The sequence below is a fragment of the Nanorana parkeri genome, unplaced genomic scaffold (assembly GCF_000935625.1).
Source record: "Nanorana parkeri isolate BGI_ZX_2015 unplaced genomic scaffold, ASM93562v1 scaffold88, whole genome shotgun sequence".
Classification (NCBI taxonomy): Eukaryota; Metazoa; Chordata; class Amphibia; order Anura; family Dicroglossidae; genus Nanorana; species Nanorana parkeri.
This window is the reverse complement of record NW_017306356.1, coordinates 180,668-199,246: the sequence shown is the minus strand read 5'-3', so window position 1 is coordinate 199,246 and position 18,579 is coordinate 180,668. Positions and strand designations below refer to the sequence as shown.

The window sequence follows — 18,579 nt, the reverse complement described above, 5'->3', positions numbered from 1 at the left end:
TTTTTTTTTTTTACAGCAGCAGAGCCGCCGGACAATAGGAAACTATTGGGCGGAGCTAGCTGTCACTGCTAGCTCTGCACAATAGTTTTCTATTTACTTTTTTCTACTTTTTTCACTCTTTATCTGTTCTGCTCGGTGCCTCTGAGGGACCGAGCAGAACAGCCGAGCCAAATGCCGCTCAGCGGCATTCGGCTATTCTCTCACTGCTGTTCGGGATCTTTCAGAATAGCCCGAACAGCAGTGTGAAGCCTGCCGGAGGTTCGGCTCAGCCGATCCAGATGTTGGATCGGCTGAGTCGAACTCCTTCTGCACTTCGGGTCAGCCGAACATGCTGAGCATGTTCGGCTGATCCGAAGCCACACGAAGCAAGCCGATGTACGGCTGATTTTAGTCGGTGTACGGCTGAAATCAGCCGTACCAGCCTGAAGTGAATAGCCGAACAGTGTTCGGCTCACTTCACTTCTGATCGGTCATTCACTCGGCTGCCCTCGGCAGCTTTGTGAATAGACCCCATAATCTCTCTCCCCCCCTCCTTGCCAGGATTCGAACCAGGAACCCCAAATATTGCAAGGCAGAGGCGCTAACCACTAAGCTGCCCAATATGTGCTCTTAGCTGCAGAAAACCAGGCTCAATGGTCCCAGGATGCATTTATTTCTTGTTTGTGTAAATGCAGCTAGACTGAATGCACCTAGATGTTGCTTAATGTGCAGGCGTGCATTCAGACATAGCACAGCATTACATGCCTCCAGGTGCGTTTACAAATGAGCTCCAAATGCACCTGCACTTATGTATTTTTATTGCCATGTGCATGAGGGCTAATAGCCACTCTATTTACACAGCAATTCCCATCTGTTATTTTACCAGCCAGGAATTCACAGCAGGGAATAAGAACATGGCACATGCCCTGTGTACTTCGATGATGCTTTTAGGACATGTGTAACACACCCTAGGTACAATTTAAAGTGTATGTCAAGCCAAAATGTTTTTTCTTTGTTTTGGATATCGTTAGAAAGGATTAGAGCCCCCGTCATGTTCTTACTGCTATCTGGGACTTTGTTAGAGATTTCCCCTACCCTTCCTGCTGACATTTTACCAGACAGGAAGTGTAACTCTGCAACAGAAACAAACATAAAAATGCTTTGTTGCCCATTGAGGGACACAGGAAATCTTAAATCTTTGGGGGTTGTCTGCCACCTACAGGAAGATTGGATACTACCAAACAAATAAACTGTAGGTCAGCCCAGGGTCAACTCAATTGAGCATGCCTCAATTTGTTGCTGGTGTCCTAGGAGAGCGGCCATTATTTTTGCAGCTCTGCTGTTGTAAAGACTAACCTATTATTTTACCAGCACTTTTTTTTAAATTCCCCTTCATTCAAGACTTTTAGCCTAGGAGCTTCTCCATGGGTCGAATCCTCTCCTTCTTACAGCTGGATCTGGACCAGCATCTGGCACTTAGCACGATCAATGGTCAGACTTCCGCCATCTCCATTCTGTTTCAAAGACCTTTTCCCTCAGACTTGGTAATTAAGACTTTTGTACAGTGGTCTCCCATGTGGCTCACCCCCAGTCTGTTCCCCAGTGACTTTGTGGGAACTATATCTGGTTCTCTCTGTGCTTAAGAAACTGCAGTTTGAACCATTTACACACATTTGTCTCTTTACTGTCACCCAACCGGTGGTTTTCCTTGTAGTCATCCTCTGCAAGGTGGGTGTCTAAACTGGTGGCCTTATCTTGCAAAGAACCCTTTGGGCTTGCATAGGGTCAAGGTGGTGTTGAAGCTCAGGACTCTATTGCTTCCTAATGCAGTTTCTGCATTTGACCTCAACCAGAACCAGCACACAATGTTCTTCCAAAGAAAATCAAACTTTTTTTCACATGCATCTATAAAAAAAAAAAACACCTGCGCGTTTCTGCCTTACTCAGCCTTAGTCATAGCTAGGACTAAGGCCGAGTAAGGTAGAAACACGTCAGCGGTGGTTGTTGGTTTTTTTCTTTCTGTAGAAGCATGCGGAATAAAGTTTGATTTTCTTTGGAAGAGCAATGTTTGCTGGTTCTGCAGTTTTTGAGACTATCACTCCAGAAAAGGGTCATCCGTGCACCGAATGTGGATTACAAGGGCACATGTCAGTCGTGAGCTGTGCGCTTTGTGTTTCTATTGAACACTACACTGTTCTATGTACATTTTCTTTGAAAATGTAATAAAAATATTGAAACAAAAAATTGTTGGTCAAACAGTGACTGCAACCTATCAGCTGAAGTCACTGTGTATTCTGACAGCAGTGGGTGTTGGCTGTCACTACAATAGCGCTGTTTAGCACTATTGACAGCTTAACTGACCAGTGAGAGGTACAGCTCTCCCAAACTGAATAAATAAAACTATAGACATTAAATTAGGGTCCTTCACAATCATCAATCTCATTCATTTTCTTATATTAGTCCATGTACAGTATATAATAAGCGGGTCTCATTCACTCAATGACCATACGATAATTGATCTGTATATTTCATCTCTGATTCATTATCAGGAAGCTTGGTTAGAATTTCTTGGTGAGGTAATTTCTTTTAAAGTGTTTTCATCGTCATTGGTTTCTTTATCTTTCTCCAGACAATTAGTTCCCTTATAAAATAATTAATGAATGTAACACAACACTTTGATTTGAAATTGTCACTACAGAAATAGATGTCTCAGATTTCTCTCCAAATTGTATCAAACATAAAACCTAAAATACTCAATTCCGTTAATGTGCCGTGTAGAAGTCTAAATATGAGTTATGTCTCCTCACTCAAATTCATTCACTTATGTTAAATTGTTTACACTTTACAATCGTGAGGGCATGTTTTACATTGTAAATGTGTTTAGAAAAAAACAAACACCTTTTAAAGTAGTAATATTTTGATTTAATGTTCTAAATGTTATTGTTTTCAGCAATGAAAAGCAGATCAAACAAAGTTATATTGCCCATCAAAGTATTTCTCTACTTTTTTTTTTTTTTAGCCCAAGCACTTACAGTCCTCATGTTTAGTAAAAGCGCAGTCCATGAGTCTGTAGCTTTTTAACATTCTGTAACATTTTATCAAAATTCTCAAGACCTTGCTTCAACTTGCTCTTCAAAACTAGGGCTGTTTTTTCATGTTCAATACAATTTTGTTAAGTTTACAGAGATCATCAGTGAGGACAGAATTGCCTTGTAAAGTAAATGACTCCTCTAGGGCTGCAACAACTAATCAATTAAAACAATAATCGATTATGGGAACAGTTGCCAACTATTCTCATTATCGGTTAGTTGGTTGTGGGGGAAGTAGAGAGAGAAGAAGGAAACAGAGAGAAGAGAGTGAGAGATGGAGATTTGTTTTAATGTAACCAATCAATTAGTTGAAAATATAATTGGGCAACTAATCAATTATGATAATAAACGTTAGCTGCAGCCCTAGACTCCTTAGATGGAAAACTATTGACAAAATAGTTTATTTTGACATATGTTTTTCACAAGTACATTTGCAATCTAATATGAGATGCTTATCAAATCAAGATAAGAACAATTTTCACATTTGCTTCTACAATCACACACTGTATAGTCTTGCAGTTAAAAAGGCTAAGACCATACTACTGAGAGAGTTGGAGCTGTTTAGAAACATGACGACTGTAAGTGCTTGGGCAAAAAGAAATACTTTACTGGGCAATGTATATTTGTTTGATCTGGGTATATTACTGCAAAAAAAAAGTTTAAGAGGCTACTTTAAAGGGTTATTAAACCCTCTTGTTTTTTTTGCATATATCTACTGCTAGCAGGCAGTAGGTATATGCAAAAACATTTAAAAACAAAAAAAAATTAACAAAGACACAGCTACCAGTGTCTCCGCTGCGTGCTCCTGGCTGAAGATTCTCGGGTGGCTGCAAAGGATCTGGGGTAAGCACATGCGCATTTCAGATCTTCGGCCGGGAGACAAGGAGAGACGCAAGGTAAGTCAATGGAGGCAGCGCGCACCCGCAGAGTCCGTGGGACAGGAAGTTCCAGGAAGAGAGAGGAGTCAGCACTGGATCGGAGACTGGCACCAGCCCCAGAGGGACAGATGAAAACTACAGGAAAGAAGATGATTGGATAAATAGGCATCATTTAAGGCAAGTCCTTACACTAGAAAAATAAATTGCCTTTAGTGTCACTTTAAGTCTAACTGACCAGTAAGAGAAGATGGGACGAAAGGATGTTCATTCCACTTTTCAACACATTAGAATGTAACTTATTGACATGTAGGATTACATCTGTAGAAAAAAACAAAAATGTCAAAGCAACTGGACTTGCTGTATTTTTCTTGAAGACGTTTCACTGGACATCCAACCAGCGTTCTCAATTCAGAATGCAGTCCGGTGCAGTGAGGAGTGCTCAGAATTGTGCGTCAGTGAAACAAAACCATAAGCTATTGGAGCACACCAATACAAGGACCCCCCCATAGATCTTCACTAAAGAAAACATAACTGACAGCAGATAAGTGACCTTAAACTGATGTTTAACTACTTCAGGATCGCGTAATGTAGATAACCTGCAGCATCCTGAAGCAGAACACACACATTATATACAGGTGAAACTCGAATAATTAGAATGTCGTGCAAAAGTAATTGCAGTAATTGCTGCAAAAGGGGCCCAAACCAAGTACTGAGTACATATGCATGGTTGTACTTTTCAGAGGTCCGATATTGTTCTATGTACAATCCTTGTTTTATTGATTGCATGTAATATTCTCATTTTCTGAGATTGTGGATTTGGGGTTTTCATGAGCTGTAAGCCATAATCATCACAATTATGACAAATCACGGCTTGAATTATCTTGCTTTGCATGTAATGAGTCTATCTCATATATTAGTTTCACCTTTTAAGTTGCATTAGTGAAATAAATGAACTTTGCACAATATTCTAATTATTCGAGTTTCACCTGTATACACACACACACACGTCTTGAGGAATCCTGCGACATCCATTGTTGCTGCTAATGGGTTGATGGCGGCAAAAGTTCTGTGTAATACAATGTTAGGAGGCCTTACACTGACCATCCAATGTGACGGAGGTATTCCCACTGACCATCTAATGTGACGGAGGCATTCCCACTGACCATCCAATGTGACGAAAGTTGGGATGCACTGATACTAGTATTGGTGCCGATACCGAGTATTTGGGAGAGTACTCGTACCCGCCCAAATGCTCCGATACCTTCGCCAGGGGCAAACATGGAGCCGGCTTCCTGGGCAGGCTCCATCAGGAAGCCAGGTGGAGAGTAATGACCCGAACGGCTGGCTCCTTGCCGATTGGCTGGGAAGGCAGCTTCCTGATTGTCCAGTAAGCCGGCTCGATTCCGATTGGCTGGGAAGCCGGCTTACTGGCCAATCACAATCAAGCCGGCTTCCCGGGCAGCATGTCATTAATCGTACTCGCTACTGAAAAACCAGTATCAGTGCATCCCTAAACAAAAGTATTCACACTGACCACCAATGTAACGAAGGTACATACCCATCTTTATAAATTCCAATATATGTACATACACATAATTAAACATACCTTTTTCCTGCAGTCTTCAGGCGGGTTTTTCTTCCTTAGCAGCAATTCTGGGTGGTACTGCCTTCATTACATGGCGTGCCGTGCAGGCCAAGAGTACTGTGAGCCGGGGGGGGGAGAGAAGATTGCAATTATTTGCATATCAATTCACTATATTTACATATGAATGGGTCACAGCTTTATTGATATGCAAATAGTCACCTAATTATATCCAGGCGGGTGACAGCTTCACGGACTGTGCGGGCTCCCAGCAGGCTCCAGAGAGCACACAGCAGAGTGAACAGGGGGCAGGGTTTTAGGTTACAGGAAACAAGCTCAGAGCCCATACCGCTGCTCCTGTGTATGGGAGGCAGTGTTTTCCTACACTCCCCCACCAGCGCCCTCAAGCGGTTGCTTGCGCTGCCTTTATGGTAGTGCCGGCTATGACTTTGGGCACATATAAAAGGATCTGGTCTTAGAATTACTCTGTCTGGGACAATTGTACCTTAAGAGTACAAATTTTCCATTAGACAAGGAGATAGAGTGTTGATCACTTTTTCCAAGCAACACTTCACTTTTTTTTTTTTTTTTAACACTTCACTTTTAAGGTCTTCCTCTCAACAGCCAGGCTGTCCTTCCTTAACGAAAGGATCCATGTGGGCTGGATTGCCAATGGCCAAGAGCTCAGAAACAGGTTCTCGTGGGCCAGAAGGGTGTTAGCAGAATGAGAGTGCATGCCGATACTTTTAGCTTCTGCAGGACTTGAGGAATCAGGATTATGGAAGGGAACGCATAACCCAGGCTGAAAGTCCAGTCCTGTGCGATTGCATCCACTCCCCTGGAACCCTGCTCAAAGAGAAGATAGCCCAAACCTTTTGGTGGCAAATAAATCTCCAGCTGTCCCCACAATTGGACACTCTGTATAAATACTTCCGGATGCAATTCCCATTCGTGCTGGCAATTTGTTTGCTTGACACCAGCATCTCATGCCTCATCTATTACCTCTCTCTCCCTCTCGCCTTTAACATCAAACGGATTTTCGGATGACACACAAAGCCCCCCAGGCCTGAACACTTCCTGCCTGCAAGGGTAGTAGCGCTTTAGACTTTCTTTTTCTGTTTTCCTGCAGTTACGTTGTGAATACTCTTTATGTGGACTCCGAGAAAGCACTCTTGGTTCTGCCCAAAGACAGCTTTCCTGGGCTAGTCTTAACAAGGGTGGAGCCATTGTACCACCCTGATGATTCAGGTAAGCCACCATTACCGTTACAAGTAAAAGTAATTATCCTTGTTAACTTAATTTTTTGGCATATATCTACTGCTTGCTAGTAGGAGATAGATGTAAAAACAATAGAGACTTTTAATTCTACTTTAAGTGGCTTGATTGGGCATGTAGCTGGGATCATTCCCTCACAATGATGGCAATATTTCACTTTATTAGACAAAAAAAAAAAACCACACCACTCATCTTGACAAAGAATCATTTAATCTGAAAATGTATTCTTACAAAGTGCAAGATTCTAGTAGCAAATTGAAAATGAGAAGTATGAACACCATTCAATAATCAAATTGGAAAGTCTTCTGGCGCATACAGAGAAAAGTGTATAAATTGTGACATGTTGCTGGGTCAAAGCATGCATTTCATCATTAAAAGGCAAAATAAATGATGCCATTCATGTTGGTGGTGGACTGTGATGGATGAGATGCAAACACGCTAAGAAAACAAATACACGGCAAACAAATGAGATGCCAGTTAACATGCCATAAATAAAAGCTGTCATTGGCCATAAATGAGATGAGGTTTGATGCAGAGATGTGATTCAGGGTTTTAATTCATGCTGCAAAAAAACCTCAGTGAATTTATGCAGTAATCACATATGGACAAATAATCTGTCCAAACCATTTGGCCTTGCGATAATGGGGTGTATAAAACGGGAGTTTAGGAAGCACAAGTTTATAGCAGCTCAACCACCATTTTTTTTTTTTTTTTAAAGATTTTTTTCTGCTTGTAAAATACCCAAAACTAGAAGAATCATCCACAAAATTTTGTGATTTGCAAGTTTCCGAAGACAGATTTGCTTACAAAACAGTGATTGCCATGCAGTTTTTTCACAGCCTTACAACGAACAGCACTGTTTGCCATTGAGACTTAAGAGATCTAGTTACAGCAACACCATCTGGCATGCCACTGAATGTTCATTACAGAAAGTATCCAACAACCTGTGCAATTGACTTCTACATATAACATGTATTGGTAAGGTAAGAGGTGACAGGAGAAAGAAAATTCTGGTAGGTGTCAAGCTCTTCATTCAGTTAACATTTAGTTCTTGTGTTGTAGTTCTCAATTGCCTCTTCGGTGACAGATTCATCCGCCGCTATATCTCTCTTAACCGTCTTGCCTTCAAGGTCAAATATCTCCTCTGGGGGGAAGCCACGCGGCTCAGCTACCTTTATTGTCAACATGTTGAGAGTGATCACGGAGCCTGCAGCAATTTTAATCTTTGCCACAACAGATTTACCAAGCTGGAAGAGACAAATAGAAGTTTTATCTAAATGAACAGCAAAAAAAAGGTGAGCTGCACAAAATACAAAACCAAGACGCTGCTTTAACATGGAAGCTGTATCCACAAAACAAAATGGATAACAAAACAGCAGGAAGTCCACGTGCTGAGCATGAACTACGAACAGCTAAATACACAGACAGACAGAATAAATATCTGTGAGCGGTTTCACCTGCCAAAGGATTTGTAGATCTGTCGATTTAGTACTGAGATGTATACAGCTTTGGCACATAGCATAGACCTGTCTGGCAGGGCAGGAAGACCTGATTTTCTTTTCTCTTGCAGTTAAGTAAAGCTGGTCATACACTATCCGAAATTCACAAGGTGAGCGCCCTGTCAGCCAGCATCCCTCAGCCAGATGGAACAATCTTCCAACAGAGCCATCAGCGAATCAGCTGCCGACTCTGTTCAGGTATTATAACAGCAACAGTCGGGATACAATGCTAACAGCTAGAGATTCCTCGATTAATGCTCATAAGCGTTGGAGGAATCTAATATTTTCCTTGTTCGGCCCACTGGTTGAACAAATAAAATATTACAGTGTATGGCTATCTGCACAACTGATTGGCCCCTTATGCTGCTTTCCCTCTCCCAGTTTGAGCTGTACTGCAATACCAAGTCAGATTTTAGTATTCAAAAATACATTTAATAAATATTTACTTTTTATTTTTATCTGGAGTTCAGCTTTATAAGGAAAAGGGCTGATCTGCAATAAGGGAGGAGTCAGCTGTCACAGGAGAGCAAGATCTGCTCCCTGCAGCGCTTGCTCAGCCTCCTGTGACAGCGAGTCGTGATGGAGAGCGAGTGCAAACACTCAGTAATCAGTGATCGCTGAGTTTTTGTAAATAATTGGCGGACATAGCATGGTTACTGTGTCCCCAATTATGAATCAATGGGAAGTGATCTACCTCACTTCCTGTTCCTTCATGATTGTGGTTATAGTAAACATACTATGTCCACAAGTTATGAATAAACAGGAACACTCAGTATAGAGGATTCTTGTTCATTCATAACAGGGCTCTGTGTTCTGCTTTAAAAAGAGAAATATCAGCGGTCTGTTTAGACCCCCTATATTTCCCCAAAGCCACCCAACAGAAAAAAAATAATAATTCTAATTTCAGTTTAGTTTTTGAAATTTTAGTGTTCTATAACTCTCCTCCCCACTGGTGCCAGCTGCAGTGGTCTAATTATGATTAGCTTATAGGTATAAGTGTAAAGATGATATAGTACAGGAAGAACGTGTACATAAAGCCTCCATCTCGTTATTCTTATACTGTATTTTGTGGCATGCTTGAACGAATATGTCATCATTCACTTATAATGAAACCTTCTAAAACTAAAGTTCTATAAATATACAGTAATCAAGCAAAAAAAAAGAAAAGTGGTCACAAGAGTGTATACTTCTATAAAGTACCTTTACATAAATGCAGTTGAGCTTAATGAAAAATAATTGTCAGTTAAAAGGACAGATATAACACTTAGTTTGGGCCTTCGTTTCGATTTGGCTGATTTCTAGAGAAAATAAACTGTTAAGGTAGGTTCACATCACTGTTCGAATAGGCACATTCACTGATGTTTGTTGTAGTGCTCTGCATTGCACTAATGTGCGTTGCAGGTTTTTGACAATTTCATTACGGATTCTTTTTTTATTGACCTAGTGCGCAATGCAGCGTGTTACGATGCGATAAATGCCCTCTGCCTAATTGTTTTTTTCCTTAGCACCTGCTAATGCACGCATTGGTGTGAGCAGACACTACAGCTCTTTTACTTGTCCATGTGCCAGGTCTGCATTGATCAAAAAAAGCCCAAAAGGAGTCCTTTGATGCGGCACTCCTTTTGTTTTGAGGCACCTGTAATGTATTTAGCCGACTTAAGCGCAAAGCACAGTTGGGCTTTAAAGTTATCCAGGCTGAAGCGAAGGGTTCCCTGATCTATCACAATTGCCTTGTTGGGCACGGGGCAAGCCTGGAATTTAAGTGTTGGAATGAGGCAAGCAGGTTCAGTTACCTTTTAACCTCATATTTCAGCAATAAATCCAGGCCTTGTTCGTGAGGTGCACGTTCCCCTCCTCACTTTCATGTTTGTTATTTCAGCTACTAATTTTAGGAAGAGTAACTTTGTGCGCCCTAAACGTTTTGTAAGCAATGCCCCCATATACACTGCAAAATGTACTGCACCTCTAATTGCAAAACGTTGGTTCACACCTGCTGGCTGAAAAAAGTCCCAAATGTTGCACGGATGGAACCAACACTTTGATTAAAGGATTTGTATGGGCACGATCTAAAATACACCAAAAGCATGACTTCCAGAGCATGTCCCAGCATTTTTATCCTTTACCTTGTTTCTGTGGTAAGATAGAGCTTTTAGCACTCTGTGGTGTCATTACTGGATGGCTGCTGTGGGAGAAATCAGCAGGGTTCCCAAGGGGGTGTAGAAAAACTCCCCCCCCCCCAACTACTTTCAAAAGGAGAACTCAGGCAAACAAGGTTGCTTGGCATTTTAGTGCAAGAGATGCAGCATTGTCAGTCCTCAACAGGAGGTTAGGAGCTCACTGGATTTTTGTCCAGAAATACGCTTCAAGATAGGTGGGAAAAAGAAAAGGAAGTGTCTGTGCTAGAATTCAGCGACGTTTGGGGTTGGCTGGGGAGTCCAATGCACCCAATGAAGTATTGGATAGTAGGAGTGCACAACGTCCTGCAAAAGAGCACAAAAGGTGAGGTTATCTTCTTTTGCAGGCTGCGTCTACTTTTATTTCAATGGAGTTAGCAACAGGATTTACTTTTCCACTCATTCTCTGCCAAAGCCTGAAGAAATACCCAGGGGGTGGGGGTGCAGAGATCTGATGTCACATTCAACTAGGGTCAATCTTGCAGAGGACTAAGGAGGGGCCAGGCCACAGATCAATGAGGCAGTGGAAGGAGTAGAAAGTAAATTCTCTACTGGAAGTCCATACAATGATGTGCACCGGTTTCTTTCTCTATTAAGAACAATTCAACAAATTAACTTTAAACAAGCCTGTCAAACACCAGCTATGGCAACTCCTACTGTTATTGTACTTCTACCACAGACCACTTAAAACAGCAAACAGTCTGAAATGATAATGCTCAGAAATGTGACTGTCACTTTGTTTATTCAAGACAAAGTGAAATTCTCTTTAAAGTGCACCCCATAACCAACTTATACCCACCTTAGTGGCCACTCCATTGCTCTGCAGTCCTAACCATGTGCAAGCTCTGTACTGGAGCTTGCACAAAGTAAATGGTGTTGTCCTCTTAGTCAGGTTCACAAAGTTTTGGCCTGGCAATAGGCTGCTCAGACACAAGTACTGCATCCTTGGAGGTCACATGCTCCCCTGCAGCTTCGGGTCCTTGCAAAAAACACACCACACACACACATATACATACAGTATATAAAGTTCAGGGAAAATGAGAATACAAATATTCACATTACCTTGTTGTGACAAGCCATTTCACAAGGCAAAAGCCGTTTTTCCACAGAACCCATGGCTTTCTCCACTGTACGGATAGATTTGACCAGATCAGCCAGTTCACTAGGTTCTAATGAAGCCTGGTGGTCAGTTCCTTTCCAGGTCTTATCTAGTGTTACATGGCGTTCAACTATTTTGGCACCCATGGCAACAGCTGCAACTGTAATGTCAATACCACTTTCATGGCCGGAGTACCCAATAGGGATATCTGGGAAGGCTTTCTGGTATTCCTAAGAAAAAAAAAAAGAAGTCTGTAAAAGTGTTCCTCCTGAATTATTATTAATTTATATTGCGCCGGTTTGCGCAGCGCTTTACAATACAAAGGAAGACATCACAATTCAAGACGCTAAGGCTAATTGGGTCAAACCGTTACTCACAAAATCCAGCGCTGGGGTTCATAACCCATGGGCCGTGACCCAAAATAGGGGAAAAGACTCTCTTGACATGTGTTATTACAATGGGCAAGTGCTGTAGAGCACCAGAAATCACACATGCCCATAAGGTAACACCATTTGGAAGGACAGTCTTATCTCACTGGTTTCACTACATATTTGAAGAGTCCAAAGATGAAACAATGTGGAGTTTGGTAATTTCTGTATCTAAATTACATTTCCCATTCAAGCCACTAGAAGATTTCTTTCTACTATTCATATAGTTTAGTTATCATTACATTAGATTTAAGCCCCCAGGCAAACTAACCACTTCAGCTTTACATCTGCGCACCCGAGAACCAGTTTTTACATTTCTGCTCTGGGTCCGTTCATTTAGCGATAACTTAAGATAAAGCAATACGTAATTTTTTTCCCCCTGGACAAAATGCATTCTTTTTGATTTTGTTTAATCAAATTTACATTTTCTTCCCAATCTATAGGAAAAAAAAATTATACATAAATGTTTAGAAACGCACTTTTCTTTGAGAGAATTAGTTTATTTTTAGGCCCAATCCACACCTGAGCATTTTGTGGCTCGAATGCCTATGCACTACAATGCTCAACAGGGGGAATCCTATAGTTTTTTCAATGGTCCCTGTTGACACATGAGCGTTTTGTCACATGTAGCTCAAAAAAAAGTACATAAAAAAAAAACTTTTAGGAGCATAGTCAAGCATTTGGTCCCAACAGGCTCAATGAAAGGGTCTGTTTTCAAGTTTTTTCTTTTTCCTAGTAACTAGCTTTGCACTGGCTAGAAATAAAATGCTTAAGCCTGAAACGCTTGCAAAAAGTGTCAAGTGTTGCATGAAGCAGTCATTTTAAATACAGATCCTGTGGACTCAAATATTGCTCTGGGTCATGGCTGTAAAGGCAATTCTTTTTTGATTCCAAAGAGTATACAAAGAACCCAACCTGTATGACACGTAGATTTACATCTTCCGGAAGAAGAGGATAAGCGCTAGTACACTGGAGTATACAGAAGTTTGGATTGATTGGTTTTACAAGCTCGTAAACACGGCGCATGGTATCCATTGACTGCATACCGCTTGAAATTACCATCGGACGACCTAAACAAGGCAGAAAAGAAACACAAATTTAAAATAGTGAGATGTGTTCATATAGAATACTGACTAGTGCAAATCAAGTTAATTTTTAGCATTAATTTTCTTTTGTGCATTGCAAAGTATAAGCAAGCATTTAAAAGGACTACAGGATTTATTTTTTTAAACACTTGCAGTGAGGCTATTCCTAAACTGCGAGGGTTAACTGCTTTTTTTTTTGCTAGACAAAAATGGAGAATGTTACATATTTGGGGCCCACCAATCTAAACAACTTGAGGCCCTTCTCCCTGCTCCCATTTACCTCCAAACTTCTTGAACGGCTGGTCTACAACCACTTGTGCAGCCACCTTACAGTTAACAATCTCTTTGACCCGTTCCAATCTGGCTTTCCGCAACACTCCACAGAAACTGCCCTTCTAAAACTTAAGAACGTTCTACTAACTTCCAAAACCAATGGCCAATGCTCTGTTCTCATACTTTTAGACCTTTCTGCACCCTTTGACACAGTTGACCACCCGCTTCTCCTTAATAAACTTAATTCCCTTGGCCTCCAAGACTCTGCTTTCTCATGGTTCATCTACCTATCTCAGCGCACCTTCAGTGTCACTTACAATTCTACCTCCTCCTCTCCTCTTTCCGTGGGGGTCCCCGGTCTGTCCTTGAGCCACTTCTATTCTCTATCTACACTTCTTCCCTGGGTCAATTGATAGCCTCCCATGGCTTCCAATACCATCTTTATGCCGATGACACTCAAATCTATCTCCACTCATCAACTCACCCACTTTGTCTCTTCACGTAGCTCAAATCTACTCAGTGACATCTCAGCATGGATGTCACACCACTACCTCAAACTCAATCTGTCAAAAACTGAGCTTATAATTTTTCCTCCTCTCCATGTTCCCTCCCCCCAACTTCCACATCACGATCAACAACACTACGATCAGCCCCTTCCATCAAGCCAGGGTACTCGGTGTAATCCTTGACTCTGAGCTCTCCTTTCAGCCCCACATCCAATCACTATCCAAATCTTGCCGACTCAACCTCCATAACATTTCCAAAATACGCCCCTTTTTAACAAACGAAACCACAAAGCTTCTAATTCACTCCCTTGTAATCTCTCGACTTGACTACTGTAACTCCCTCCTTGTTGGCCTACCACTAAGCAGGCTATCCCCCTTCAGTGTATCATGAATGCTGCTGCCAGACTCGCCCACATTACCAACCGTTCAGTTTCTGCCGCCCCTCTCTGCCAATCCCTCCACTGGCTCCCACTTGCCCAATGAATAAAATTAAAAATACTAACATACAAAGCCATCTACAACTCCGCCCCAACCTACATCATTGACCCCATCTCAAAATATCACCCAAACCGACCTCTGCTCGTCTCAAGACCTCCTGCTCTCTAATTACCTCCTCCCATGCTAGCCTCCAGGACTTCTTTTGAGTGTCCCCCATCCTCTGGAACTCCTTACCCCATTCTGTCCTTTGTATACTTTAGAACAGTGTTTGGCAGCAGTTGCAACCTCACACGTCGGCTCCAACTATGGGGATGAGTGAAATTCACTCACTCCATAGTTCTCTTTTAAAGGACCATTTTATAATTTCCCAGTTTACGAGCACCAAGCAGCTGGGCCCATTTTGTAGCGGATCAACAAAGTAGGAGCAAAGATTTCACCAACCTTTCTGGGCTGTCTTTTTTAAATAGGGCAGATTATTGGTGTCCCCTGACCCAACTTTAAAGAATGGAACCCCCAGTTCATGTAGAAATTCCACTGCCATCTGAAAACAGAAATAAAATCACATGTAACATACATATATTATTTTCAGACACAGATGCATCTACACAATGTTTCTGCTCCGTCTGTTGCCATCTGATTTACATAGCATTGACAGGTCTGTGCTACGTGACTGCCCTCTTTTACTCTTCTTCCAGGTCTGGGGTCTTCGTTCTTCCATCATTGGGCAACTGCTGATCATGAACTCCCTTACCTGCAAGCTGGAATTATATTATTTCACAACCCAGCAGCACTGTTGTCATTTTGCAGATGCCAAGCATGAGCTGGGAGTATGCACTGAACATGTACTGCAGTCAGTGTACGAACAAAAACATTTTTTACTGGCTGGCAGGTAATAATGCAGTGATCTATATTATTTAAAGTATTTCCATATATTTTGAAAACATTTCTGGTTTACAGCTGCAATCCAGGCCAAGGGCCAAATAAAGTTTGAAATATGGGAGCTGCTTAACCTATTAAATGATTGTTAATCCAGGCAAGCAGCACACAGTCAGGACTCATACTTTAAAACGGCCAGCAGATTACACTGAGCAATGCAACTTTGCCAGGACTCACCGCAGCCAATGACTGAACAAAAATGGAACAGCAGCAAGCTGATAAGTTCAGCTTTCTGATCTCTCCATCATAGAAAGCCGTCTGTTAGATACACGGCACTATGCAAAGAAGCAGTGCCTGATTTGCTCCCTCCTCTAAACCTATTAAGATCATGGTACTCCTAGATAGTGGTTAAAAAAAAAACCAAAACATATTTTTTTAATGAGCCCATAATGGGGTTTGTAACTTTTGGGGGTTCAGGTTTAAAAAAAAAAAGTCTGCTAACCACCATATGCATCTGAACTGGTAATGTAATACAAAAATTCCATGGCCATTTCAGAACAACCCTTTCTATGGGGAAACAGTTTAAATATCTGGTCTTAAAGGAGAACTATGAGGTGAGTGCTTTTCACTGAGCCTCATAATGTGAGCAGACCTGTGACAATGAAACTGTCACAGGTCATCTCAGTAGATAGGGAAGTGAGCGAATACATACCGGCGCTCGCTCACTTCTCGATCCGGTGCCGGCAGGGAGCTGTGAAAGGGGAGGGACTGGATTCCCCCCTCCCCTGTCCGATCCTCCAGCGCTGACTGGCGGAACGGACGGGGGAGAGGGTGGGTACAACTGGCTCTGACTCTAGATAGCGGGTTCGGCGTCTCAGCTGTAGCTCGCGGTATACTGAGCTTTGGGTGACGGGAGGACGCTAGTTTGTGTCCTCCCGTTACCCTAAGGAGAACTATGGGGAAAAGCCATGTATTCTCTCCATGTCAAAGCAAGATTGTGAGCTCATTGTCAGACTCTAAGGGCCTCTTTTGAAGGGCTTCTATTGGCAAATGCAGTGTGCTTATGACATCGAACAGATTGCAGGTAGCGTTGTTGATCTGCATTTCATCTGCTGCAGCCTTCTCATTCACACTGAAAGTAAAGCGTTCTAAAACAAACAAAAGCCGCTCAACACTGGCCCTTTGTGCCCCGATAGAGTTCTAATACCCGATTCATTGCAGATAGACTTTATGCATGAGATGGTGAAGGAAAGTAAACACGTGTTTTTTAGTGTCCGTTCTCTAGGCATTCTACTAAATAGCCTTAACTTGTCTGCCAGGGAGGGAATACAAGTAAATATTTAAAAACCCAAGTCATTCCAGGGAGAAAAGGCTGCACCATAATAATTCAAGAGTTGAGATTCTGTATAGATTGCGACTGATGACCTTCTCTTTAAAAGAGGTTAGACACAGACATAAATAAATTTCTGTCTGGTATAGAAATGCCTCACTGACATAGTAGCAGCTATCCAAGCTTTAGAACATAACATAAGCGTAATAGGTTAGAAATTCAAGCAGATCTGCCTTTTTTGTTTTGTTGTTTAAACAAAGTCCTGTGCAAATATTGCTTCAAAGTCACTTGAAATGATCATTCTTTGATGTAGTCTTACCTCGTCCATTCCAGAGGCAGTGAAATAAATGCCCGTTTCCTTTGCATATTTTTGTAGTTCTCGATATTGATCATGACTTAACTCCAGGTGGCGCTTGTGATCCCCGTACGTCTTTCCCCAGGAGTGCGGGGAAGTGTATGGTCTTTCCAAGGCTTTTTTGTTGAATTTGTGCTCTAATTCACTTTTCTGGAACTTTGCACAGTCCGCACCACAGTCCTGAAAGTACAAAACAAATCTTAAGGAAAGAAAAAAGCTGAAGGGAACAACTAATAACCCAAAAGGGTCAGGCGAATGGAGACTGATACAGCATTTTCTAGAATGCTCTGGTCAGCGCCCTGTGCAGCTTTTGGCAAGCAGTGACATCACTGGTTGCCAGGAGCTGAGCGAGATGGCCTCACCACTACCCTGTCCAGCTTTTGTCAAGCAGTAATGTCACTGGTTGCCAAGAGCTGAGCACGATGCCCTCGCCACTACCCTGTCCAGCTTTTGTCAAGCAGTAATGTCACTGGTTGCCAGGAGCTGAGCAGGACCCTTTGGCCGATGTCCCGCCCAACTCTTGGCAACCACTGAGGTCAGTGAGCTGGGCACTGCACCATCAGAACCCTATCAAAAGCCCTCCCTAGAACATTACCACCAGCAACCTCCAACCCACACCTCTATGCTAGGGACACCCCGTTGACTGGCATTGTTAAATGGAATCCCACTTAAACTATATTTTCTAATAGGTAAGACAAGATGTATGACCCACCGGGTCCTTAATATTGATCGTGATTCTGGCAAAGAAATGCTGATCATACTTACTAGCATTGTCACAACAGTCACAGCTCAATTGTGAACTGGCCTGTCTAATTCCCCTCTCTGAAGTCTTTCTCTTCCCCCCCTCCTCAAATATCCATTGGCAAGTTGTAAGCTAGTGATACATATGGAGATTGAACTCAAGACAGGAGAATCAAGTTCAGGAGAAGCCTAGGATCCAAGCTGGCATTAGAGATGGTAAATGATTTAAACAAACCATTCATCATTTTATGTCCAACTAAAAGTTTTGGCAGGAGTCTCTTTAAATTTAAAGAGCATTCTTTACTTCAATAGAAACAACCAGGATGATCAGTTATCAAGTACCGTACCGATACTTTTCCGGTGTTCTATCATTCCATCGGACTCATGGGGTTATTGGACTTCCAGGGGTGTGTGAAGGGCTCGGCCATGCGTGCAAAGCACACTGTGGCACCAGGTGTATAAATCTCACGAACCAACGCAGCTTACAATGTTTTACCTAGTAAAATCTGATACTGCAGGTCCCAGTCAAGATAGTGAAGAACATAGAGGGTAACATGAGATAAGTGGCCGCTTGTGTGACCCGTCACACCATGACCTGTACTACATACGTTTTTCAGCCTCCAGTCCCTTTCTAATTCAATGGGGGCAGTCACATTAAACAATAACTAAACCCAAAAACAAAGAATGTTTATATGTATTTCAACTCAGCAGTCTTTAGATGTGGTGTCTGCATTGGTTTCCTTTTCTTTGTACCAGGTGATCCTGTATGTAATGGAGATGAACAAAGTCCAGCCTGGGTGACAACCATGGCTCATGTTATGGATACAGTATAGAAGTTAGCCAGTAAAAAAAGAAGAAGTGCGTTAGTCACAGGATTAATAAGTGAAAAACAAAAACCTGAATAACAGAAAGACTAATGCAGTTATTCTGCAGCTAGTCCACATCCAAGAACTGGTAAGCTGCAATATATTT

At 42.0% G+C, this 18,579-nt stretch overlaps 1 protein-coding gene across 2 annotated transcripts in view; it reads right to left on the bottom strand.

Moving 5' to 3' along the window:
* Positions 1-7,526: 7,526 nt before the first annotated feature.
* Positions 7,527-18,579, bottom strand: part of NANS (N-acetylneuraminate synthase) — a 30,581-nt gene continuing 19,528 nt past the window's right edge. Inside the window, exons 2-6 of one of the 2 annotated variants that reach the window (XM_018552442.1) lie at positions 16,831-17,046; positions 14,747-14,846; positions 12,919-13,073; positions 11,539-11,805; positions 7,527-8,050 (exon numbers count right to left, since the gene is read on the bottom strand). In XM_018552442.1, the coding sequence (XP_018407944.1) occupies positions 7,841-8,050; positions 11,539-11,805; positions 12,919-13,073; positions 14,747-14,846; positions 16,831-17,046 (948 nt within the window). In that variant the 3' untranslated portion in view covers positions 7,527-7,840. The remainder of the gene's footprint in view (positions 8,051-11,538; positions 11,806-12,918; positions 13,074-14,746; positions 14,847-16,830; positions 17,047-18,579) is intronic. The other variant, XM_018552443.1, reaches the window with a different exon arrangement.